The sequence below is a fragment of the Anthonomus grandis genome, chromosome 16 (assembly GCF_022605725.1).
Source record: "Anthonomus grandis grandis chromosome 16, icAntGran1.3, whole genome shotgun sequence".
Taxonomy (NCBI): Eukaryota; Metazoa; Arthropoda; class Insecta; order Coleoptera; family Curculionidae; genus Anthonomus; species Anthonomus grandis.
In genome coordinates this window covers 21,908,946-21,935,584 of record NC_065561.1, presented here as the reverse complement: position 1 = coordinate 21,935,584, position 26,639 = coordinate 21,908,946, and the positions used below count along the sequence as shown (strand labels likewise).

The window sequence follows — 26,639 nt, the reverse complement described above, 5'->3', positions numbered from 1 at the left end:
GTACAACTATGGAAAATGCCGTTAGTGGGTTCAAAAAAACAGGAATCCATCCGTTTAACGCCAATGTTTTTCCCGACTGGATGTTCGCTGCGTCATTAACAACCGCCGTCTTTGAACAAAATGATCCCGAATTACAAACACGAGACCACCAAGGACCTCATCCAAACACATCCCCTTCACCATCACAAGCCGACAGGGACAGACCTGGACCATCTTATATAACTCCAAATGAAGAAGAAGCTAATATACTAGACAGTAGCCGGGTTTCCGTGGAAAGCATCATTCCAATACCCAAGGTATCAGCATCTTTCAAACGAACAAATCGGAAAAGACAGGGAACGGTTGTGCTAACATCTACACCTAACATGGAAGAACTCAAGGCGAAAGAAGAAGAGAAACGTTTAGTCTTGGAGCGACGTGCAAAAGGTTAAAGTCAAATTGTGGACCGATGATGAAGAAAAAATCAAGATCCATTTGCTGAGGTTGAAGACGATGATGAAGATGCTGCGTGTATATATTGCAACAGCCTTTATTCCCAGTCGAAATCAGGCGAGCTTTGGCTGCGGTGTCAAAAATGTAAAAAAGTGGAAACATCTTGTCGGACTTGCATTGTCTTATTTATTTATTGTAACACGACGTTTCGGTTGGTAAGTATCTCCAACCGTTATCAAGTGTAAACTGTGTTTATTAAATCAGTTTACACTTGATAACGGTTGGAGATACTTACCAACCGAAACGTCGTGTTACAATAAATAAATAAGACAATGCAAGTCCGACAAGATGTTTTCACTGTACCATTGTCTACCACCTTCAAAAATAAAAAAGTGGAGTTACGCAGAATGCGCAGGGGTCTCCCGTCGCACTAAGTTTTTTAACTTGCGAACTTTGTAACTGAATAGGCATTTGTTTTTTCGTAAGTGACCAATGCATTATATTTTTGTATTTCATAATAAAGGTTTTTTCAATATTTCTACCTTTTTTATTTGCAACATTTTCTATAAAAAGGTGTATGTCATTTTGCCCAAGTATAAGCCTGAAATGACATACTGCACATTTTTTTTTAAATTTGGCATCAATATTTTAAAGTGAAAAAAAAATTAAAGCTTTGTGCCTTCCATGGGAACTGGCATAAACTAACGAACTCACTGAACTTGAAATGAATGGTCATCAATAAATATTCGTAAGTTTTGTGGAAGCTTTTGTTTAGGGTATGTCATTTTAGGCCCTTTTTCCACAAAAATGAGGTTCGTTTTTCCGTCAAGTCTAATGCCACCACAAAACGTTAGTGATCCACCACGTTGCCTTACTACTACCCGGGCATGACGCAAACGACTTTCATTTCCTTCCTCTCTCCAGACACGAATTCTACCAGAATCAGGATAAAATGAAAATCGAGACTCATCCGTCAAAAGAACTGTGGTCCATCTTTCTTGATTCCAATCAACACGTTCTTGGCACCACGTTAATCTTGCTCCTCGATTTCCTAAAGTTAACCGAGGAACACTTAGGGGTCTTATGGCATGAAGTCCTTTCTCATGCAAACGGTTTCTAATAGTTTGATCTGCAACCTCGACGTTATGCACTCATGGGAGCTGCTGAACCAAAACAAAGGCTGTTACCGTGGGATTTCTTTGAGCTTGCAAAGTTATAAAACAGTCTTGGGCATGTGTGGTAACTCGCGACGGGCCTTGATGCCGTTCTTTAACATCATTTGTCTCTCTATATCTTGTCCACAAACGGTTAATTACACTGGGAGATGTATCCAAAGTTCTTGCAACGTCTCTTTGACTTGTTTCTGCCTCAAGCATTCCGATTGCTCTTAGCATTTCCTCTCGAGTTAAATGTCGTCTTTCCATTTTTATTAAATAAAAACATATAAAAATTTATAAGGCGAAAAAAATTATTTTTTTAAGTGTTCCTTAGACCCTTTTGATGTGTATATATCTAAGTCTCTCTGAGAATAATGGATGATTATTTTGATTTGAAACTAGAATATAGAAAAATTAATATATTTAAAAAGTCATTTAAAACTGACTGGTATATTTTTAACTTATAATTATTCCAGATAATTGAAATTTAAAAAGAAACTATACCTTACTGCCTAAAAGAAATTGTTTCAACTGCCTGGAAGTAATTTCACAATTGCACATTTTGAAAAGCCTTTTTTTAATTCTTTCTTAAATTAAATTCTCTTCTTGGTTTCAATACTGTCGTGCACGAATCATTTTTTAAATTTAGTTTTAGTTTCGTTCCTCAAAAATCAATTAGTGCAGAACAGTATACTTTAATACTTGAATTACAATAAAGTAAAGTAAATCGTCAACAAGTAGATAAATACATATTAAAAAATTATTTCACTGACAAATTATTAAAGTTTTACATTGCAAATTAAAATCCTTATCCAAAATAATAAAAAAATAACACCCAAGATACAATTTCACAAATACTAAATAAAATAATCACAATTTACAAACAGTTAAAATTTTGGAGACCCCAATATCAACTTCAACTTCCTAAAACATATTTTTGTTTCATTTTCACAGTTGAGCTTGTAGATACTCGTCAAAGCTATAGAAGGCTCTATCAGCAAGTAATTTTTTTGCTGAGACAGCAAAAAGTTTTACATTTAGAGCTTTAATATTATTAGGAAGTTTATTAAAAAAGCTTGGGGCATAATAAGTAGTTGAGATACGAGATTTATTGAGTCTTAGAAAGTGCATTTCCAGGAAATCTACTTGTCGAGTGCTGTGAGTATGAATTTCTGATCTCTGGGTATATTTATGTAAATTATTTTTTTATATATTAGACATTCAAAGATATACCGTGATGGAAGTGTAAGAAGAGCTCTTCTCTGCATTTTAAAGGTTCTCCTAGCTTGAGGTGCACGACCCCAAGCCAAGAGACCATAATTGCAGGTAGACTGTATTAGCTCATGGTAAACCATTAACAAAACATCCTTATTTACTGTGCCTTTTAAAAGAAATATTTGTTTTGTCAATTTATTTGCAATGAACTCCACATGCTTATCAAATATCATAGTAAGTGAACATCCAAGAATCTCACCCCATCATTGGTATCCTCTGTATTTCTCAAAGAGAATAGGACTTCCTCCGTTTTGTTGACATTTAGGCTAAGTCTATTTGCACTGAACCACTTGCCCAAATCTGACTTCACCTACACCAACTAGTACTCCTGCAAAGAACAGTAGTGTCCTCAGCAAACAGCAGCAGCCTAGACTCAATTGACCTGTCGATATCATCGACGTAAATAATAAAGAGGAGTGGCCCCAAAATAGAACCCTGTGGCACACCATGAGTTATTTTGCATTCTTCTAATAAAGCTCCACCCGAACAGGTTTTATGTACACGTCCAACAAGATAAGTTTCAAGAAGTGATAAACTGGGCGGGATCAGAACATAAAGTTTAAGCTTGCTCAGAAGTATCCTATGGAATATGTAGTCGAAGGCCTTTGAAAGGTCACAGAAAGTTGTCCCAACATGGGACCCCATTCCAAAGCCCTCAACCACATACTCCAGAAGATTCAGTATAGCCTTAACAGTCGATTGTTTAGTTTTTGAGGATTTCATTTTGTTCAAAATAGATATAAAGTTGATTTTTTAAAAGTAGCTCAAAAACCTTCGATATTATTGGAATCAAAGATACTGGACGGTTATTTAAATCATCTCTACTCAATTTTAAAGCCACTTGGGTAGATGCCTAATAACCAAATAAGCAACTAAATTCTTTTATATGTAAGTTTAAAAAAAAAACCATAAATTTCTGTTTATTCCTAGTTGTTCGTCATTGAATAAAAGTCGTTTTGCAGGGTTTCTACAAAGATACCGTGGAGTTTTTCTTCGAAGGAAGAAACGAGTGCAAAAACTTTTGGAAGAAATGCGTGGAAAACCACGGGTTCTTTAGGTGTTCCGCGGTAAAAAACGTATCCAGACATAAAACAAGGGTGCTATCGAGGGGTAGCTCGTTTAGGTAAGGAAACTTTAAAAGCAACAACAATGCAATAAATCGTGTTATAACTTTTAAAGGTATAGCGGTAAAACTCAAAAACAGGTGGTGGAGTTTGTACGGGACAACTACGTGAAACGGCAGACGTTCCAAAGGTATGTCGCATGTCATTTTTGGCACTAAATATAAGTAATTGTACATATGATAAGGAAAGGAGACTTAACCTTTTGTTGTCTTTAAAAATGCACGAAATATCAGCAGTTCGCTTATCAGCTTTACGCTTCAACAATCCCAAGAACACCAATTAAAGCGCCAATTAAACCATAAAAAAAAAATTCGTAGTTTTTTTTCTTTGTGACGTGTGGAGCATGTTTGTTTTTAGCCTTTTGAATACACGCAAGCATTTTTCAAATGCTGTTTTCTTATACATTTCTTAAATTAGTATTCTAGTGAGACGTGTCAAGGGAAGGAGGAAGGGCGAGGCGTTTTCAAATCATACTTTCCGCCATTTGTTTATTGCATAGAAAAAAAGTATCCCTCTGGTTTTAGCATAATAAACAAGCGACGGAGTAATATGTCTTTGAAAAACGTTTTACGCGTTTAAATTCATTGCATAGAATAACGTTTGTCATAATATAACTTGCGGGCTATTTTATATTCTCTGACTTACGTAAGTACGCTTTTGAAATAATTGAAAACGTTCAGTTTTAGGGATGCATTAAAATGATCAGTAAATCGTAAAATGGTGTAAAGTTGCGTCATTTAATGCTTGATTTTCATTCTTGAGTGCACCTGTAATGGAGTTGCATTATTAAAGGGCCTTTAGTTTCGGTACTAGAGACAACTCAGTTTAATTAACGCAGAGTATAATTTCGTTGATACTAGTATCAAAATGCCAGGTGCATTTTGATTCTATTCAAACTTAGTCCAACATTTCATCAATCCAAACTATATCAACTTTTCGAAAACATCTTTGCCGCTGCTTTTTCAGAATTCAAAAACAGGGAAATTTCACTTCTAAAAAACCCAAAACTACACCCTGTCATGCCTTAAAATCCAGTAGCGAGGCAAAATCTCTTGACTGACACAATCGAATGCCTGTGATCCAATCAGAAAAAAATCGCAACTGCAGAAACATCTCCACGATTAACTTTGATCATAAAGGATCGATTCCTGAGGTTCTGAACATTTCCTTAATTAAGAAAAGCTGACCACTCAGTCATAATTTACTCTTGTTATATGCTTAATTTATTTAAGTTTGTTAATTGAGTTGTATTTTTTTTGTTACCATATTATTCATAATAATTGTCTTTTGTATTGGGATTTTGGTGTTGGACCATAAATCAATAAATAATAACTAGTGGCACCTTTTCTCTCTTCATTGATCTGCTCCGCTTGTTATTAAATTAATTAAACTCCAAACGTAACAGACTCGGATCATTTTAATGCAAACTTTATTTAACAAAAGTAACGGGGACACATTTAAAAAAAAATCGGTAAATTCAAAGGGTTAAAAACGTCCACTAAAAGAGTTTCGCTGTTCTATATGTTCGGTGTTGGCACTATATAAAGCTGACGCTGGCAAGCTTATTTTTCTTTTAGATACATATATGTGCTTAGTGTTTACGGTGTCTATCTATGTAAGCTTCTTTTACCACGAAAGAGACGATTTAAAAAAAAAACAAACACTGACTTTCCTCGTTCCTTTGCCCAGGTCTCACTCGTTCAGGCACTCGAGTGCGCACTCAAGCGCCTCCAACATGCACGCGAGTGCGGTCGGGAACAGCATTAGCGCCCATCCCCTCCTTCCCTTGGCTGACAGCAGTTTGAGTGGTATGTACCTTAACCCCATTTTTTTATTTTTTTTTTAAATTTTGTTTTTAATAGTTTAGAGTTCTCGTTTGTTTGTTTAGGGAAGTTCCAGGGTAAAATGCTTTTTTGCTTTTCAAAGTGTTGGGACATAGTTATACACATTTGACAACTAAAAGAAAGCGCGGATACTAAGTTCATATTTGATTTTTTTGACGGATTAAAACTATTCAAGCTTAAAATTTCCTTACGAGAAGAACTAACTCTACAGCCCCCCTTATAGGCTATATTATTTCAATCAATAGTGACTAAAAGGGAACTTTTAACGTCGATTTTCGTGATTACCATTTAATTGTTTGTTTTTAAATGCAGAGGTAAAAAAAATTAAGCCTGTGTTTAAAGCATATATAGAAATTTGACATTTTTACTATACAATCAATTAAGTGAATATCTTTCCTTAAAAACAGTAATCCCTTTGACTCTGGATAGTTGCAGTACAGCTCTATTGAGTATAACAGACATGATATTTTAGATCGGTGAAATAAGGAGGAACTTACTTTATTTCCTTAAGTCATAAAGCTATTTTACATTAGGTTGCTCTAGCAAACAGTGCTGTACAACTACTATCAGAATATCCGTTAAAGACAGAAGTCAAAAAGTTTCCTACAATACAAATCTATCTAGCTATTAATGTGTTAATGTGCCTGGTATTTCGCAAGGGTCCATACTTGGTTTACTCCTATTTAACGTATAAGTTCTCTGAAGCTTCGATATGCAGACAATACTCAAATGTATTTGTCTCTGTTTCCAAATGATAATCAGGTCGTGGCATTATAATTAATTCGATAAAACTATAGACTTTATATAATTTCCATAAATCAATTTGATCAGGAAATCAAAAAATTACGTAGACGTTAGGCCTCTCTATGAATGATGAACTTCGCCCTGTTGATCATATTAATCAGTTCCTATAAAAAGCATATTTCAGTTTAACATTAATTGATCACATTTTTAGTAGAAAACTTAAAAATTCTATTTATTAGCTATCACATTTTAGCTGAAGTGTTATTGTTTATGAACCCTGTATAACTGCGGCTTTATCAAACCGAATACAGAAATTACAAAATTCTTGGGTTTATTTTATATAAGGTAATCGCACATATGAACATGAGTAAGAGAAGATACAGGGTCCAGATTTTTAATAAAAATGCCAATGTAAATGCTATTTATATTTTATTTTTATTAACTAAAAATGTATGGTCTGCCATTTTGTTTTTATTAAGTTTTGAAAATTACAGAGTCCAAGTGGCGACCATTTCTTTCGACACACATTCGAAGCTGATTTCTGAAAGTTTCCATTACTCGAGCAGTAATTTGAGGCGATATTCCTGTAATTTCTTGGCGTATTGCTGCTTTCAATGCGTCAATGGTTCGGGGATGATGTTGAAAAACCTTCTCTTTCAGGTAGCCCCAAAGGAAAAAGTCGCATGGGGCAAGTTCGGGTGAACGCGCAGGCCACCCAACGAGATTACGCGTCCTGGAAACATTTCCCTTAACAGGTCCATTGTTCTTCTTGCCGTATGAGGAGCTGCAGCCCCATCCTGTTGAAACGACACATCCGGATGTTCAAGTTCCCTAAGTTTTGGTTCCAAAAAATTACGTAGCATGTCGACATATCGATCAGCAGTTACGGTAACCGTTACCCCTCCTTCTAACACCAAAAGAACCAACAGCACACCAAACGGTAACACGTTGGCTGTGAAGTGGCCTTTCATGGAGCTGCCGCGGATTTTCTGGTGCCCAGTAGCGAAAATTCTGCTTGTTCACACGGCCCGACAAATGGAAATGAGCCTCGTCACTCGTTATTAAAAGCGCATTTTGCGGGACGTTTTGAAGAATATCATTGGAACATTCACGGCGATTTTACCAGTCCCGTTCACTAAGTTTCTGCAGGATCATCATTTTGTATGGGTGGAACTTCAGATCGGTGTGCAAAATTCTTCTCACAGAACGATCTGACAAACGCAGAGCAGAGGCATGTTTAACAGCCGAACGTCTTATAGGAGATCGTTCAACTGCTTCTCTTACAGCTGCAATGTTTTCAGGTGTCCGAACACTTCTGGGTCTACCAGTTGATTTTTTTAGTTGATTTTTTTATAAGGCTGAACCTGTAGCTCTACAATTTGAAACCCACTACAGTATTGTTTTGCGATCTGGAACTGGATCATGTCTACCAAGCGCGAAGTGAGTACGAAAATTTCTTTGTGTCGTCGTAATCACTGATTCGTTACTTTTGAATATAATGTTTCGATAACGAAGGCACGAAGCTGGCTCCCCACTTTAGTGATTCGGGCTCAGTGGCGGCGCAAAATGTGGGAGATCATTTTGCCGAACCCTGTATTTACATATGGTTCGTTTTTTTATATTATACATGGTGATTCATTAAGAATCTCTGAACTGGAGATACTACACACCAAAATATGGCGATTGAGCTTAACATGTCTTAAACAAATGTTGCAGGTTTACGAGATACAGGGTATTTAAAGTTGGAATTTCTTAATAATTTTGTGATTTTAAGCAGTATCGTCTTAAAAACTGGCGACTTTATGTGTTTTGACATGAAAATTTTGTGGTGAATTTAGCATTATTTATACTGGGCGTTAGTTACACCCTGTTACTTAGGTAAATGACAACATATCTCTTTTCCTAATCAGTTATGGCTAAAATGACTAGAAAATCTAAAAGGCAGCTCAATTTTGAATAAAAAAAGGACTCTTGTTTATTTCATGGAACTCTTATCAGTTTTTAAGTTATTTGCATTTTAAACATTCAGCGTAAAGAAACCTAAGCCACCGTTATTACATTGACTTTTTTCAAGTAGGCTTGCGTCAGCACTTATCAGTTTTTCGTGTAGAGAAATTATATGACAATTTTACCGTCACTAAGTACACAAACCTCAATCAATTTAATTTTAAATTCAAATTATATTTACAAGTTTCAATTACTTAACGCAATTGCGAGAACCTTACAAATTACTTAATACATTTACTTTACAGAGAAATGAATATAGAACATTCTATTTCAATTAAAATAATTAAAACAGAGTCTTATGAAACTAATTTAATTATTCAATGATTGAGATTACAATATTTACATACTTTGTTAAACCGCTGTCCCTCAGGTTCCTTAGTTGGTGAGGTGCCTCACGCTTTGTATACTCCGAGTGTAACCACTCCCCAGGAAGAATTTGCAAGGAAAATACGATGCGAGGGAAATGGTTGGTCGCAATTTAGCACAAATAAAAGGAAAAATCCTGAAATAACAGGTGAAGAAGATTAAACAAAGACGACATAAACTCGAACATCAAATTTCGATTTACGAAAATTAAATCTCCCGAAGGGAATTTTACAAAAATAGTACTCAGATAATACCTCGAAATATTGTCGATCAAATAAATCCCACTACATTAGCGGATGGTAAAATTTAATCCTAAATTTTAGCCGATAACTTCAATCCGACATTTTCCGCGCTTTTCCACATTAATAAGAAAGTCCAGGAAGTGACAATCTATCACCGTCGGTCAATGCCCCCTTCAATACTCATCAATAGACAGAAGATCCGACCCATCAGAATAATCCTATTTACATTAGCCTTCGCTCATACGGATAATGCTAATGCAACCTTGCATAACCATCATTACCATAATCAAACTCGGTAAATATTTAAAAAAAATCAGTGATTCATCATACACATCACTTAATTCAATAGGAAAGATTGTTCGGTGAGACATCATTAGTGAAATAAAATCTTAAATTTGTTGTCAATACATGCAGCTACCCGACTTGCCATGTTCTAACCGAAACGTCAATGTTCAAAATTTGAATGTCAAACTTGTGTGTCAAACTATTATGTTTGTTTTCTCTTAATAAAATATGGGAAATACACCTAGTACACTTCCAATTATAGGACTACCAATAAGGAATAAAACATAAGGATAATTCAGCAATTGATTCCCTAAATTATTCACAGAATGAGTGAGGACAAATAGCTATGATATTTTCCATGACACAAGACATTCTCTGACTGCTGCCTGCTAGACAATACTGAGTGAATTGAACAATTGTGGGGATTCAACAATGAAGACATAAAATGATAATAGTGCGACAAGTTACCTGTGTACCAAATTAAGAATTTATTCAATATTCATAGAAAGCTTTTATTATTTATTTTATGCTGTTACTGTTTTATATTATACAGTGCATTATTTTTGTACTTTATTTATGCAGAATAAATGGTTAAATTAGATAGAAGGTTTTCTATTTGTAATTTTATTGGATATAATAATTAAATGCATTCTAATATTGACCAGTAAATAAATGATGATCGATGTGAAAAAGTAACCGTGACACTTATTATTACTATTAAATGAAAGAGTATTTTAACGGCAACTAATAAAAAATCAATAGATTTTCAAATTAAAGTCGATATTAAACACGTATAAAAACGTGACGGATTGCCTTGGATCTATCCCACCTGACTCTATTCAAACGTCTTACATTAAATTCTAGCGGAAGCGTCCAAACTCTCAGCGTCCCTGGGATCGATGAGGGCGGGGGACGGGACCGTGCGCCCGGTTTCTCCGACGACGAGATCAGTCTCTCACCGCCTCGGCATAGCTACGTCCTGGAGCTCGGTCCCAGACACCACCGCCAACAGCATCACCAGCACCGCTACGAAACAACAGCGGGGCACGGTCGGCAATGCGGCAACAGTTACTACGGCGGTACCGCGGCCGCCGGCTGTTGTTCCGACGACGAGCTCGCCTTCTCCGACGGGGACGCGGTCGGGTACGGACGAGGGGTCGCCGAGCCCCCTCGGTTCGCCCCTGGGGGGCCACAGCACGACCACGTGCGCAGCCACAGCCAGTCGGAGGCCTGCGTCTCCTCTCGCCGTACGCGCGGCTGTCCACAGAGCAGACACAGGTATAAAAAAATACAAAACAACCATCTTTTGTACCTTAAATTTAATATTATTGATTGCTTTGGGTGAAGCGCGACAAATCGATTTTTAAAAGTGATCTTGCTGCTTCACCGCGTAATCAAAAGCCTCAAACAAATCAATAAACGCAGTGGTCCGGTTATTGTTTAAGGGTGGCTAGATCAATAGGCTGGTTAAGTGTGAAAATCGATCAAGGGTATTATCAATCAAAGCAAGGAATGTAGAAATGTATGTAGGATTTCAGGTGTAGTATATTAAGGTGTATTCTCATTAGTTTCATCTAGTTTAATATACATTGTCTTTTCATTAGTAATTTTTTCTATATGATTCGAATCCTTTTATCTTAAGTCCCTGGGTAACAACGGCTGAAAATGCAATTTTATATCTTACTTCGTTTATATTTTCTATACTCCATTTCAGAAGTGTATAGAGCAATAAACTGGGGAATTCCGTTCTGTTTGGCTACATTTCGTGGTAGTTCATAGGCGCAGGTACTTATAATATTTATGAATTTAATTTTCACGGATTAAATGCCTTTATTTTGAAAGAGATTAAATACTAAATAAATACTTTTAATCCCTTTGTATAGGTACCTATCTTTTAACGCTTTGTAACATGCAAAAATGGGGTCAGGTAATATATACAGACTATAAATACTTTTAAATCATATTTTAAACGTTAGTAGTCACTGCTACGCTGTAGTGTAATCACAATATTATTATCCCAATATTTAAAAAATGGAGGTATTCAGTCCAACGAAAAGATGTACTAAAAATTCTCCACTATCGCTGAGTGAAAAAGTGATTATTTTAAATGTACATGATTGCATAAAACACGATTACCCTAGTTTTACTGTGCAAGAAATTGTTGAAAAATGTTCTCGAATGAGTGGAATTGGAAAGTCCACCATTTTCAAATTGTTGCGGGAAAGAAAAGTAGCAGGTCAAGTGGAATCTCCCAAGCAAAAGCCAGGACGACCTACAAAAGTCCTTGATGAAAATGCTAAATGTATAATTCGAAGAAAAGTTCACTCTTTTTATTTTAAAAAGGAAATAGACAAAATTTTAATGGAGCTTGGCCGAGATGACAGTATTCCGTTGATAAGTAGAAAACTTTTATGGAAAACTTTAAAAAATATGGATTTTGCCTGGGAAAAGCATAACCGCAAAGCACTTTTACTGGAGAGCGACGAAATTGTTTGTTGGAGACGACAATACTTGAGAAGTATCAAGCAGTACCGCAGGGAGCAAAAGAAAGTTTTTTATCTTGATGAGACGTGGTTTAACGAAGGTTATATAGTCCAAAAAATGTGGCAAGACAAAAATATAGCCAGTGCTTGCCAAGCTTTCATAGAAGGCCTGTCTACGGGTATTAAAGTACCTTCGGGAAAAGGAAAATGACTTATAATCACACATATTGGAAGCGAAGAGGGATTTTTAAAAGAAGGTCTGCTAACCTTTGAGTCGACTCGCACAGGAGATTACCATGAAGACATGAACTCAGACGTTTTCGAGGACTATTTTGGTGAAATGATAAAATTTCTTCCGGCTAATTCGGTGGTGGTTATGGATAACGCAAGCTATCATTCACGGCGAATAGAGAAGACGCCAACTTCAAGTTGGAGAAAGCAAGAAATTATCGATTGGCTGACTGCAAAAGGTATTGCGTTTGAAGCAAATTTGATAAAAAAAGAACTGCTGGCAATAGCAAACTTACACAAAACTCGTTTCATGAAATACGCCGTGGAAGATATAGCCGAAAAATATAATATAACTGTACTGCGCTTACCGCCATATCATTGCGAACTAAATCCTATAGAACTGATATGGGCACAGGTAAAAGGATTTGTAGCAAGACAAAACACGACTTTTAAAATGAAAGATGTTAAGCTACTGTTTGATCAAGCCATTACGGAAGCGACACCAGAGAATTGGCGAAAAGCAGTCCAGCATGTAATTAAGCAAGAGGACAAAATGTGGGATCTTGACAACCTCATCGATCAGACAGTCGATCTTTTAATTATAATGTCAAGAGGTGATGACAGTTCGTCAGATGACGAAGAAGACTACAATCTATTATAATTTAAAATTGTTATACACTGTTCAAAAAGTGCCAGATCCAAAAGTGACATTTTCAACTGTTTTACTCTACATATTATGTTCAATAAATTTGTGAAAAAAATATATTATTCCATTTAAACAAAAGTAACTTTCTAAAATAAAATAGCATTTAAGTACATTAATTATAAGGTAAAAAACAAGTCCCAGTTGCACGCCTTTGGCGAACCGTTTTCAATGTTTATCAGTGGGTAACAATGGGCAAAACTCATAAATTGACCCAAAACCGGGTGGCACTACCTGCAATCAACGAAAAGAAAGAATTTTACATTGAAACTAATACCCAACTAAGGTAGTGGCATAAAATATTGGTGGATCACCAACCCACACCCAGGTACCACTTTTGCATACCTAATGAGGTTTTATTGCTCTACACACTTCTAAAATAGAGTATAACTAACTTCACACTGCTATTATACTTACTAACGTCACAGTATACTATAACAACCAGTAGGTTATCTCTCCCCGTTTCCATTCATAAATCGACGACGGTCTCAAAAACCTTGAAGCCAGCACAGACGGTAATTTTACGTAAAACCATGGGCGGCGTGCATCGTGCAATAATAAAATTTAGATTAATTTTTCAGATTATGGTTTTTCGGCAACTGGCAAATTTTGTTTACCAATATTATTACTTATAAATTGTTATATATTGTATGTTTTGTAATTGTTATATATATGTATGTATAAATTGTTTATAAATAAGAATAAAATTAATACAAACATTATTATGGAAAGCCATGTTAATAGGAAAATGGAAAATTAGCATGCAAAATAAATTTCTTAATAATAGCACAGGATAAATAGCTAGCTATTTGTTCTGTAATAGTGGGTAAACTTTCAAAAAAAAAATAGTCAAAAAAAGTCTGCCAAATTTGTGAAACTTTTCATTACAAGTTCTCCCTTTAAATTTGTTACGTCTTTCCATTTTCAATAAGAATACAAAAACAATATTATAAAACTCACGCAATCAAATAAAAATGCAACAAATAACATACAAAAAATAAAAGACGGCAAACGTATCTCTCCGCTGCTAACGACGTCACTGATCATAGGCAAGAGCCGACGGGTGAAATATTTCGGATGAAGTGCGTTGGAGGTCAACGAAATTTCGGCACGTGGAACATCGAGATAACCTACTGGTTGTTATAGTATACTGTGCTAACGTCATCAAATTTTAAAGGAAGTCCTTCAAGACTTAATGTAATTAAATTATAAATAATTTCCTCATAACCTAATAGTACGTGCCTAACGTAGGTATATGCCGACTGATATAGCCAACCTAAATAATTCAAAACTTACCAATCAGATAAGTGGGAGTGAGAGGTATTATGGCCCTAGGAGCAAAATCACTTCTACCCTAATTCATCCCTTTAATTTTTTTTTTTTAGTTATCTCTTGCTTAACCTGCTCCACTAACCTCCTCTAACAGTTTCTCTCTTACTAACCGCCGTTTAGGTATCACCATACACACTCACATTACTTCGCGGACGCCCTCTAGTCACAAGTCGGACGGTAACTTGGATTTTGACCCTCTCCACCAGCATCATCACCATCACGGTCAAACGCAGCAGCAGTCGTTCGCTCAGAACTATGTGCCGTCGCAGACGCAGTCTCAGAACGACCTGGGTACCTCCCCACGTCCTCAGAGTCCCACTGAGGCGGCTAATAAGACGCGTTCACCCCCCAAACGCAAGCTTTGGCAACGCAGCGCTAGTTGTAGAGATTTATACGATTTTAGTTTCGAGGAGACCGGCAAGGCGAAACAACGTAGAGCGAAATCGCCGAAAATGCTCGAAAAAGGCGCCGTCAGCTTGGACGAGCGTAAACAGGACTCGCCCGTAACCGTGTATGACGACCATCGGGCTTTGTATAGTGCCAGTTCGCGCGATAGTAGCTTAGAGATCCAGCAGGATATCATGGTGCCGTGCGAGAAAATTTACTCGAGTAGCTTTCCTGGGACGACGTCTTACTCGCAGGAATCGGTCGAGGATCCCGGGAATTACGATTTGCGTGACTCCCAAGACGATTTGTCCCACGACAGTTACGAGTTGATCGAGAAATCGGACGATAGCACCTCGGGCGATTATAAGAAAACGAAACCGTTTAACACGCGTAGTTGCAGCTTAGATTCCGGTAATTATTTGCCCTCCGACAGCGAGTCGGACCTTGGAGCGCATCAAAAGTATAAGAGCGTCAGCGATCACGATATATTCCTCATGGAGGACCCCAGGGATTTCCCTAGGGAGATTATACCGCGAAAATCTGACGGTAGTTTTTATAAACAGTTCAAGCAGAGCTCAAGAACGTCTAGTCTTGAATCGAAGAGTGACTATTTTGAGTCTAAGGCTTCTCGCTCGAGCAAGGAGAGTTTGAGGAAGTCACGGGGCGTAGGTTCGAGGACCTCCAGTCAAGAATCAAAGAGCGATAATGAGCCTGTCAAGAAATCTATTAGGAAAGGCGTTCATTCAGAACGCAGGCACAGCTACTACGAGTCCAGAACATCCAGTGCGGACTCTAAAAGTGAATACTTCGATGCCTCCACCAAACATGACGATTTTAAGTTTATGAAAAAACATGATTATGACAGGAAAATCACGTTTGAAAGAAACTATGGCACGCAGAAACCTCGCGTCTCAGACACCGTGCTGCCCGCTTATCCAGACTTTGCCAACGGTTTCCAGGAGTCCACTTATCCCGTTGTTGAGACAGAGCAAAGCAAACGAGTGGATAAGATCTTATCGGATATTGAGCAACACACGTTGCCTATTGCAGAAAACATTTCATGCAGAAGCGAGACCTCTCCCCCAAAAACCACGCACATATGGCCCGAGAGTATCATCGGGTTACCCACGGAGATTGAAAACGTTAAGCAGCACACTTCCAGCGGTGGACAACGATCTACTGAGTCGGAAAGTAATATATTCAGCTTCGACGAGGATCGGATACAATCGCTACAAGAGAGCAGCGATTTTAGTGACCACGGATTCGGTGTGGTGCCAAACATTGAACCCAAGAAAAAAGAAGCCAAGAGCTATAGAGACGTATTCATGGAAATCGAGCCTCGGATATGCCACGATCTACCTTTGCACCAACCGATAGAAAGAACCAAATCGGACCCCAACTCTTTGGCCCGGCAAAGATTCAACTCGGGCAACAGACGGCTGCTACTGATGCACCAAAAGTCTATAGATCTCACCCCAGCCGAGTCGAGCGACGAGGATTACTTGTACAAGCAAATACCCAGTGCGCCCCCGATCACCAAATTCAAGGGGGAGCGCTTCTTTGAAATCCCCAGCGCGGAATTCGGCCACTTCGACATCCTGAAACGCGAAATCGAGGGACAAAAGACGAAATTCGAAGTGCCCAAGAGCCAGTTCGAAGTATTAGGGGCAAAAACTCAGGCCGACTTAATGAATTTGCCGCCTAAAGGCGAGGACATACCGTATGTTTTACATAAGAGGCTCATTATGAACGGTACCGCTCAAGAGGAAGCCGCGAAACGTTACGACAAAGACCCTAAAGACATTTTAGAAGTAAAACCAGAGAGTTCGTTCTTGTTCACCCAAAACATCGACTTGTCCAAAGTGAACCCCGTTACTTTGGAGGTGGATAAGAGTGTGCCAGCTGTACAACTTGCATCCAGTCCCAAACGGGACATCACCCATATAGACCCGGCTGTTTTAGAGACCCTTAATTCCAAACTGAGCCAGATCGAGAGCGACTCTCCCACCAGCTCGAGAACCGAAAGTCTCAAGCCCATACAAAGAATCCTCTCGAAAGGCGACCCTCCAAAGTCCATTAAACCGATCGAGGAAAAGACCCTCCCGAAACTAGACGAGAAGAAAGCGGAGGTGCCGATTAAACCAAAAATATGCGACAAAATCAAAACCGACATAAAACCCAAACGCGTGATCAAACCCCGCATGCAACCGGGCAAACGGGGTGGAAAAACGAGCAAAAACAAAGTGAGAATAACCTCGTTCAGTTCCGACGACGAGTCTCTTGACTCAGACGACGTGTTCGGGAGTGCCGAAGCCACCCCGACCAAAATAGAGTTCTCACCCCCTCAGATGCGCAAAGAAATGGAATCGATCCTTAAATTCGAATCGGAGAGGAAGTACTTGCAGTACACCATGTCCTCCACGGAGGTGGAAGGCTCACCGCCAACCACTAGGAAAAAAGTGGACAAACATTCGGACAACGGACTCGACCCTAACGCGCAACAAACCGAACTCAGAAGAATATCGGAACGCTCGTTCTCGATCCCCAGCTCAGAAGACGAGTTCAACATCAAGGCCAGCGATATGGCTCCGGTGTTCGCAGAACCGAGTGACCAATTAAAAACAGTCGAGGAAGTGGATCGGGAGGATGCAGATAAGTCATTGGACGAGACCCTAAAAGAGGATCTGTCACGTGGCACCGATAACGAACTAACCACCATCGACGACGAACGGGCGAGAGAAAAAGCGGTTTTGCAAGCGGAAATCGAGAACGACCTCAAAGATCTAAAAGTGCCTTCGAAAACGAAAATCACCGAAATCATGTCGCCTTCTTTAAGAAACAAACGGAGCCATAGTCCACTGGTTTTCGCCCACGCAAGACTGAATCTCTCCGAGGGATCCGCTTTCACTCTACTGCAAAAGCAACAGGCAGTAGACTCCCCGTTGCCTAACAGGAGAGCGCGCAGCCTAGACGCTCCAATTATCCCGGTTAATAAGTTGCCACCATTAAACTCGTTTTCTAGTAAAGACGATACGGTGGACGAAGAGGACCAGAACGAGAACTTTATAAGCGCGACTTCCACCGAAGTATCGGACGCCGAAACAGGAGAAAGAGTCAGGAGCAACGGGGTGGTGCCTCATCGGCTCTCCATACCAACCCTCGGAGAAATGCCTAGGGATATTAGTAAGGAGGGCTCCTTCAGCGAAAACGACCAAATCGTACCAGACGTGACAAACGTAAAAAAGAAACCCCCTTTAGTAAAAGGCAAACCTAAACTGCCCCCGAGAGGTGTCGCCCCCCCTAGGCCTACCAAAGAACCTTCAAGTAAAAAACCTATTGCAGGCAAGTTGCTTGCAAGTAAACCCAAAGCTCCTGATCCAAAAGAGCCTCCCAGTGGCAAACCTCCCTTGGGGCCAAAATCCAGCTCCACCGAGTCGAAACAGAAAGAAGCAAAATCCCGTCAAAGGTTGCTGACGGAAAAGGCCGCCTCAGCAGAAAACGAATCCAGAAGCGACGATGATCGGAAAACATCCGCTTCTTTAACTTTACCGGAAATTAAGCGAACCAAGAGTCAAGAAATGGAGCCCAACAGAAAGGCCACCTCAAAGGAAAAAGCGCGATCTCTGGAAAAACTGGAACTAAAGCGAATCGGTAGCAAGGACCGCACCAAAAGCCAAGAGGAAAGCGAGGAAGTCATCGCCGAACGTAGAAAGTTGCAGCAGATGCTCTACGAGACGGCAATCAAACAGACCAAGACCCTTAAAAGTCCCGTCAAGGACGTCCTACCGGTATTCCCGCAAGTGGAAGAAACCGTTAGGGAGCGAGGCGGTAAACTGGAGATCAGCATAAACACCATCGAGCCCAACGTGTCCCTGGAGGAAGCGATAATCGTGACAAAAAGCCCCAAGAAGCTCGACAAAAAACTGGACAAGAAACTCACCAAGAGCTTAGAGTTGAATCTATCAACTGACGACGGCTGGGAAAAAGGCGTCCAACGGATGGGCAAAAGTCTCGACTTGGAGCGCAGCAAGTCGGAAGACGAGGCGGAAAAATCGGTTGCCGAGTTCGACTTTAAACCGGAAACCATTAAAAGCATGAACGACCGTGACAAATTAGAGGCGGCCTCTCCAGAGATTCAATCCTCAGTGCAAACGACCGTAACCGCGGAAGTGCATACGGAAGCGGAAACTCAAGTGATCCTAGAAGGAACTAGCCTAGACGTCTGGCTCTCAGTCAGCGATAAAAAACCCAACGAGAAACTGAAAGACATCGAAGTGATTCGGGGGGACGGTGGTGATTTTTTTGAACGTCGCTCCTCCCCAAAGGCCCCGGACTTGGGCCTGATTGACGCGAAAAGCAAGAGCTCCTCAGACTCCGTCAGCACGGACAAAGTGAGCCTGGGCAACTCGTTGGATATCAAGTACATCGACGAGTCCACGGAGTCCTCATGCAAATCGGAAAAGGACCGGGAACTTATCGCGGAAATGCAAAAGGCCTCTCAGACCGTCAGTAAGTTCATTAGGAAAAAACTGGAGCGGCGCAGAAAAGACTCCGACGAAGTAACCGTGGTGCCAGAGGGCTACGTCCGTATAACCAGCGAAGACGAGTCCCTCACTGAAATCAGCGACATCTTGCAAGAACCTAAAGGCAAAAACCTTTTAACAGTAACAGTGACTGATCACAAAGATGCCTTACTTAAATTAAATATAGAGCGCAGCCGGTCTGAGGATACGGCCTCCTCCTGGATGACGGTCGATTGCGAGGAGTTTATTGGAGCGGAGAGCTCTTTAGATTACGACTTAGAATCCCCCCTTGAAAAGAAAATGTCTACAGAGGAAACAGACTTGAACTTACTGGGGGCGGATGCGAAACAAGCTAAACTGAAATTCATTAAGCGCGGATCCGATCAGTCTAAATCGAGCGACACCGGTTCATGGACCTCCGGGGAAAAGGAGCTGAGTCCAAGCAACGTTAAAGAAACCGACGAATCTAGCGTGAGCTGCTCGATGGGTCGAGCAATCGGCTTAAGTCAAAACATCGAAATGTTCGCCAGCAAAGAACAAATGGAAAAAGGGTCTTCTCATTCGTCGGACGAGCCACCCAGGAGCCCGAGGAGTCCCCGCATATGCGTCTTAGGGAGAGCTTTTACCATAGACGAAGGCTCTCAGAAGCTCGACGAGTCTAGTTCTGATGAGGCCAATGAGATCCCTAAAGATCTCGCTCCGATTGAGGAGGGTGCCAAAGAGAGCACGGACTCGGACAACGGAAAGGTCAAAAAACCTTATCCTTTTGAAAAAAAGTGGGCTCAAGACTCCGAACTCACCCAAAAGCTGCATAAAAAACTGTCAAAGAAACTCTCCTCGGCAGAAAAGGGTAGTTTATCCTCCATAGATGATTCATACTCATTAAGCAAAAGGAGCACTTTAGACAAACCAAACTTACTTGCAGTGGAAAAATTATCCACGGAATCTAGGAACTCGTTGGACACAGAATCCAGCTCCGGCAGTCTAGGTGTCGCTATGAGAGCCCAAAAATCAAGCGATATCCCTAAAGAACTGAGCTCAACGTGGAAACCGTTCCCCCTGGACAGCTCCGGATCTGAAAGTATCGACGACAACTTGCTGCCTCCCGACCAGGATATCGATAAGCACGAGTACTTTATGTGCCGCGACAACAGCTCAGGAGACTTCACTTCTATGACCGATGTGTATTACAAACCCGACGATATCACACCTACGAGGGACGACACTGAGCTGCCGGAAGACCTGGCTAATTTCCCCACCAACTTTGGTTATCCTTGCATCACGTCTTTACCTGGCGCAACTGACATTTTGGGTGGCTACTCTGGGGGAGCTTTTCTATCCAGAACGTTATCGCGGATATCCGAGCGCAGCACTAACTCGGAAAAGTCCAGCTTAGACGAGGATTCTACGAAAGCTAGCACCCAAAGCGACAGCTTGAATGACGAATCGATGGCTTCCAGTAATCCGCAAATAAGTGTCAGCTCAGAGTCTCCCAGTCACGCCCATGTTTATGACGAGAAAAAGACGCCCACCAATGAAAAGATGGACAGCAAAAGGGTGAGCAAACAGAGCGATAAACCGAGCACCGATCCGGCACCGAACTTTAGCAGTTTACTGCAGAGGCAAATATCTGACGATCGAAGAACTTCGGCGGAAATGGCCGAGCTCTCCATGGATGATATTGAGATCATTACTTCCGAGAGGGGGCTGAGGCTGAAGCGCCAAGGATCAGACGACACCATTATAGACGAAGAGTGTTTCGAGGATCTCCCTAATAAAGTTGAGAAGCAAAGCAGCCAAGAGAGTGAAGAGTGGCCCCTGCCGGAAATTCCTAACCAAGGGCAAAAGAACTTGTTGGCGATGCACGAGGTGCCGAGCTCTGACACTTCTGCCCAGCTGACCACCCAACTGTATCAACCTCCAAGCAAGAACATACCGAAAACATTCGGGTTAAGAGGATCATTAAAAAGTCAAGACTCTGAGCAGTGGCCCAGTCCTCCTTCGAGCGTGCAAGAACCAATTGTGGAAAACATCGAGACTTTTTATATCTCACCGGCAGAGGAGGCGTGTCGGGTAACGGTGGAGTCTCAGAGCACCCACAGCTACGACAACGAATCAAATTCCGAAGAATACAAAACGATCGATTTCGAAATGGAGAAGACGCACACGTACGAAAACGTGGCCGTTGCAGAGCACGTCAGTGAGAGTTTGTCCGATAGCCAGAGCGGGAGTATTGGCCCTAGCGGGATCAAGATTGTGCTCGAAGAGAAACTAGACGAGTCCAACTCTGACGAAGACTTAAATATATCGAATTTAAACGACGACGTTTTCGTGGACGTCAGCGAAGCCGCTGTTAGAAGCGAACAATTGAGACCGCCCACCGCACTGAGGCGAAGTACTGCCTCAGATGATTCTAGAAGCGAGAGGAGAAGTTCCCCGGCAGGATCTCACAGCTCGTATAGCGAGGAGGATTGTACCAGTTCGATGGGCACGAACATTGAGGATGGTACTGTGAGATTTGCCTTAAAACCCAGTAAATGCACCCATAGCTCCCACTCTGAAGATACTTCTATAGCGTTAAGTTTGAGTGAGTGGTCTAATAGCACCAACACGGTTAAGTTTCAAAACTTGTCAAGTAATAGCGGCACGACCAAGAGCAGTTCCGGGTTGAAAAGCGATGAAAACTCCCTTACAGATATTGCTCAGAGCATCTCGGAGTGGTCCACGACTCAAAGTAGTACTTTAAAGGCTCAACAGACATTTCAAAAACTATCGAGTACCACTTCGACTGGGGAGAGCACATTAACCGAACGAATCCCGAGCATATCCGATTGGTCCAATTCGGATTCGAAACCCTTAGGAGTGACTCAGCAATTCTTTCCAGCTGCAATGATCCCCCCCGAAAGGACCCCAACGAGATTAGGATCAAGCATAGACATCGAAGATTCCATTCAAGACCAGCGTAGCCCCAAGAACATACCTTCAGAAGATTTCTCCATTTTCGCAGCAAGTAAACCGGGGGATGTGAGCAAATTTTTCACCAAAAGCACCGAAAGACCTATGGTGATCCCCGTGCCAATACAATCGGACACTGACAAAAGCAGCAGTTCCTTGGAGCATAAGACAACTGTTCACACCCAAAGATACGACAAAGATAAGAAGGGGTACTTGCAAAAGTACCATTCAAATAACACCAAGAGCACCGATAGGCCCGTCAAAGTGAACTTGAAGCTCGCCAAGTGCTCGCCCTACTACTCCAGCAGCTTGAGTAGCGAGAGTACCCCGCTCACGGGCACTAGCCCCATTCCCATGAGTAAAACCGCTACTGTTCCTTTGACGAGGGCTCACAATAAACGGCCGATGTCCAGGAGTTTAACGCACGCCAAGAGTCCTCCCAGCGAGAACGACTCCACCAGCTCAGTGGAGTCGCCCAAAAGTAAATCGGAAAGAGAACGCAGAGGGTTCAGAAGAAAGCGACAGCTGCAGCAACAAAGAAACAAGGCTAAAATAATCACTAGTAGCGAGAAGGAGCAGTGTTTCATCGACGAGTATTACTATGTCGAGCACGAGCACGGCCTCACCGAATATAGTGAGTATATTCGGGAGAGGCACATGGAGGAGATGGCCTCGAATTTTCAATACGAAGCCGGTTTGGCTCAAGATAGTCCGGTGCCGCAGTACCGTCGTCAACAACAAGAGGAGGAGGGCGGCTACTTTCCGGACGGCGACTCCCAATCGGGGTCCGATATTTTTCGCATGGAGAGAGAGGAAGAAGACAAACAAAACGAATTCGAAGGATTTGACGTCAGTTCCATACCTCCGCCGCTGTTGGAGGACGATTTCGAGGGCGACCCGTCGCCGCACATTTGATTTTAATGAATTACTCTTAGCTTTATAGGAGACGCTCAAGCTTATTCTGATATTTTTCGGGTTGATTTTCGGTCCCGTTTATTTCGTGCTGTGCGTCTATGAGTTTTTGATTTTGGTCGAGTTTTTTTTCGTTTGTTGAGTTCTGCAGGTTCCTTCCGGTTAGGTCTGTAGGAGATATACATTTTCTTGATTTTATTGAAAGAAAAATCAAAAATTTAAATTTATGTGATTAGAAACGTTCGTTCGCGTTACGGATTATTTATAGAGTGCGGTCTAATGATAACTGTTTTTGGTTTTTTGTAAAATTTGGATGTGGGATGTTGAGTGGTGTTTTAAGATGTCCACGAGTAAAGTACCTGAATCTTAGAACATTGAAAGGCCTTTCAATATAATTATAAGACCTAAATCAAATTATCCATCAATAAACATAAGGGAAATTTTTCTATTTACTATTTACGTATTTTCTTTTAAATTAAATTTTTTTTAGTTTGTTGATTCAAGTTTTTTCCCTCAAGACACCCTTAAGATTTAAAAATTTTTTATATAAACTTCTTTGTTTTAAATTATTTTTTTTTTATTTGAGATAATTTTTATTGAAATCGTTGGGAAATTAAAGAAATTGTTTAAGATCTTCCCTTAAGGCACTCATTAATTTGGTGACACATTTCTTAATATTTCCTTTTTGTAAATTTACATTTTTTGTGAATTATTTCTCGTGACCTCAGTTTATAATTTTGCTTAAGTTGGATGTAGGTCAAAAATAAAACTGCTTCAGACGATTAATTATATATTTTCTCAACGTATATACACTACCGGACAAAGTGTCTTTTGTATTTATTTTTATATTAATGTATTTGATCATTAATTTTTTATTTTTTTAAAATATAATTTTGTTTCTAGCCTTCAGTACCTCAATAAAAAAATAAAAAACAAAACAAGTGACAACTAATATATTTTATTCTTGTTTTTACAGGGGACAAAAGTGGAGAAACACTATTTTTATTTATTTATTTTTATATACAATGTATTACTTAGTTGTACATAGAAAGACTAATAATGTGTAGCAAAACCCTTATTTTTTATAACTTCAGCACACCGACTTCGCATAGAGTTCATTAGGTTGTCAATATAATCTGCTGAAATGGAATTCCACTGCTCTTGAAGAGCTGTGAACAAATCATCCTGGTTTCTAAATTTGTCTTTATTTTTTTGTCTGATTTTCCTATCTAAATGGTCCCATAGGTTTTCTATCGGGTTTAGATCCGGACTTTGTGCGGGCCATTTCATAAGGGGCACATTGTTGTCTTCAAACCATTTCTTTACTACTTTTGCGGTATGCTTCGGATCCTGCTGAAACGATCATCGAAGCGGCATATTTTCTTCTGCGTATGGAAGCATAATATGATCCTGAAGGATTCTTAAAAATTGAAATCTGTCCATTTTTCCTTCAACTTTTCTTAATGGTCCTACTCCTGATCCGGAAGAGCAACCCCAAACCATGATATTGCCTCCTCCATGTTTCACAGTTGCCCTGGTGTACTTTGGATTAAGTCTAGTATTGGCAGGACGACGAACCCATTTCATTCCATCAGATCCGAATAGGCAGAACTTACTTTCATCAGAAAATAGAACCGTTTTCCACTTTTGGGTTGTCCAATCAAGATGTTCCTGTGCAAATTGGAGTCTAGCCAATCTATTCTTTTTAAAAATGAATGGTTTTTTGACTAGACGACGGCTATAAAGTCCAAATTTAGACCGTATCCAGATACCGAAACCCCAGGTATTTCATTATAAATTTCTGTGGCGGGCATAAAGGGATGTTCTGTTACCAACATTTTTATTTTTCTCTTAATAACTTTATTCGTTTTCCTTGGCCGTCCATACCTTGGATGGGTAGTCACACTATTATATTTTTTAAAAGCAGCAATAGTTTTTGAATCTACGGATCTATTACGATTAATTTGCCTAGCAATTTCACTTTGTTTTACACCAGCTTGAAATTTTGAAACAATTAGTTTTTGGAGATATACTCAGACTATTCAATACTCAGATCGTTAAGATGAAACTAATAATAAATAATCACTTTAAATACCAAATAAGATTTGTTTGGAATAATAGATAAGGTAAATACAAACAAGAAGGATGTGTTTTTATGCTGCAATAATAGAAATAAATATTTTTTACTAAAAATGTAAAATAATATATCTTGTATGTTAAGATGTTATTGTTAAATTTGTAAATGTTTCTTCACTTTTCGCCGGTAATGTATATCTATTGTAACCTTTTGGTTTTTTTCAATTTGGAAAGTTTAGAAATTGTCTTAGTTTTTTTTATTTAGCTAAGTACACTGGTTTAATGATTTTATTGAGTCCCGAGGATGACCTTATAGAAATCGAAACGTCGACAAAATATGTAATTAATCATATGAAGCAGTTTCTTTTTATCTATATCTAACAAAAGCAAAAAATTACATTTTTTCTTCTTAATTAAAAATCCTTTAATTTGAACTAATTTTCATGAAAATTTAAGCAAATAATTTAAGTTTTTGCTTTAAAAACTCATTAATTTAAAAACACTATCAGTATTTCTTTTTTTTACCCTTTTTTTGTTATAAAATTTGTATTTAATATTTTTTTATAAATTGTATTTAAATAATATCCATGAAAATTGGTGAGAAATTATTATATTATTTCACTTATTAATTTGGAAACACTTTTTCCAATTTTTTCTTTTTTATGTGAATCGGTGGAAAATTAAGGAAATCATTAAGGCACTTATTAATTTGGAGGCACACTTTTCAATATTTCGCATTTTTATTCCAAAATTCTTCAGTATTTTATTAAAATTTTTCTATTATTTCTTTACCCTTTAATTTGATCTAAGTTTCCTGGATATCCTTGAATTATTTGAATTTTTTTCTGTTGGACCCTCATTAATTTGCAGACACTTTTTCTGATATTTCTTCTTCTAGTTTGAACATTTTGAATTTTTTTTTATATATTCTGTCTTAAATTAAAACTCTGTTAATTTCAACTAATTTTCATGAAAATCGCTGGGAAATTAAAGAAATTGTTTGAAATTTTCCCTTGAGACACTCATTAAGTTGGAAACATATTTTTCAATATTTTCCCGTTTTTCCAAATTTTTCTGTTAACATTTTTTGTTTATTTCATTGAATTATTACATGTTACTTTATTTAGTTTTTGAGGGTATCGAACTACTGGTGTGTAAAAAACAAGATTAAATGAATTAAAAACATTCATTTGTCATTTTTTTTACTCTACAACTTTTCAGTTTTTTTAGATTTTTGTATCAACATTTTTTGTTCTAAATTACAAATCCTTTAATTTGAGCTAATTTTCATGAAAATCGGTGACAAATTTGAGTTTTTTCCTTTGGTTTTAAATGTCCACCACATGTTTTACCGGTACCATGTACTGCGATTTAAACTGTTGCAGTTTGTCGCATTTATTTAAAAAAAATACTTTATTGAAATTCATCTACTACTATAGACACCATTTTACTCCAGAAAATAAAAAGTAAAACTTGATTTTTTTGGATTTAACTTAAATCGAACGGCATTTACACTTTATGCTTTGTACGGCATCACTATAATACTAATAATAATCATGGT

General features: G+C 39.2%; 1 protein-coding gene across 2 annotated transcripts in view; it reads left to right on the top strand.

The window, feature by feature from the left end:
* LOC126745904 (FERM, ARHGEF and pleckstrin domain-containing protein 1-like) overlaps positions 1 to 26,639 on the top strand; it is a 79,861-nt gene that overhangs the window by 45,377 nt on the left and 7,845 nt on the right. The window contains exons 7-10 of one of the 2 annotated variants that reach the window (XM_050453946.1): positions 3,827 to 3,987; positions 4,044 to 4,118; positions 5,678 to 5,796; positions 10,341 to 10,754. In XM_050453946.1, coding sequence (XP_050309903.1) covers positions 3,827 to 3,987; positions 4,044 to 4,118; positions 5,678 to 5,796; positions 10,341 to 10,754 — 769 coding nt within the window. The remainder of the gene's footprint in view (positions 1 to 3,826; positions 3,988 to 4,043; positions 4,119 to 5,677; positions 5,797 to 10,340; positions 10,755 to 26,639) is intronic. The other variant, XM_050453947.1, reaches the window with a different exon arrangement.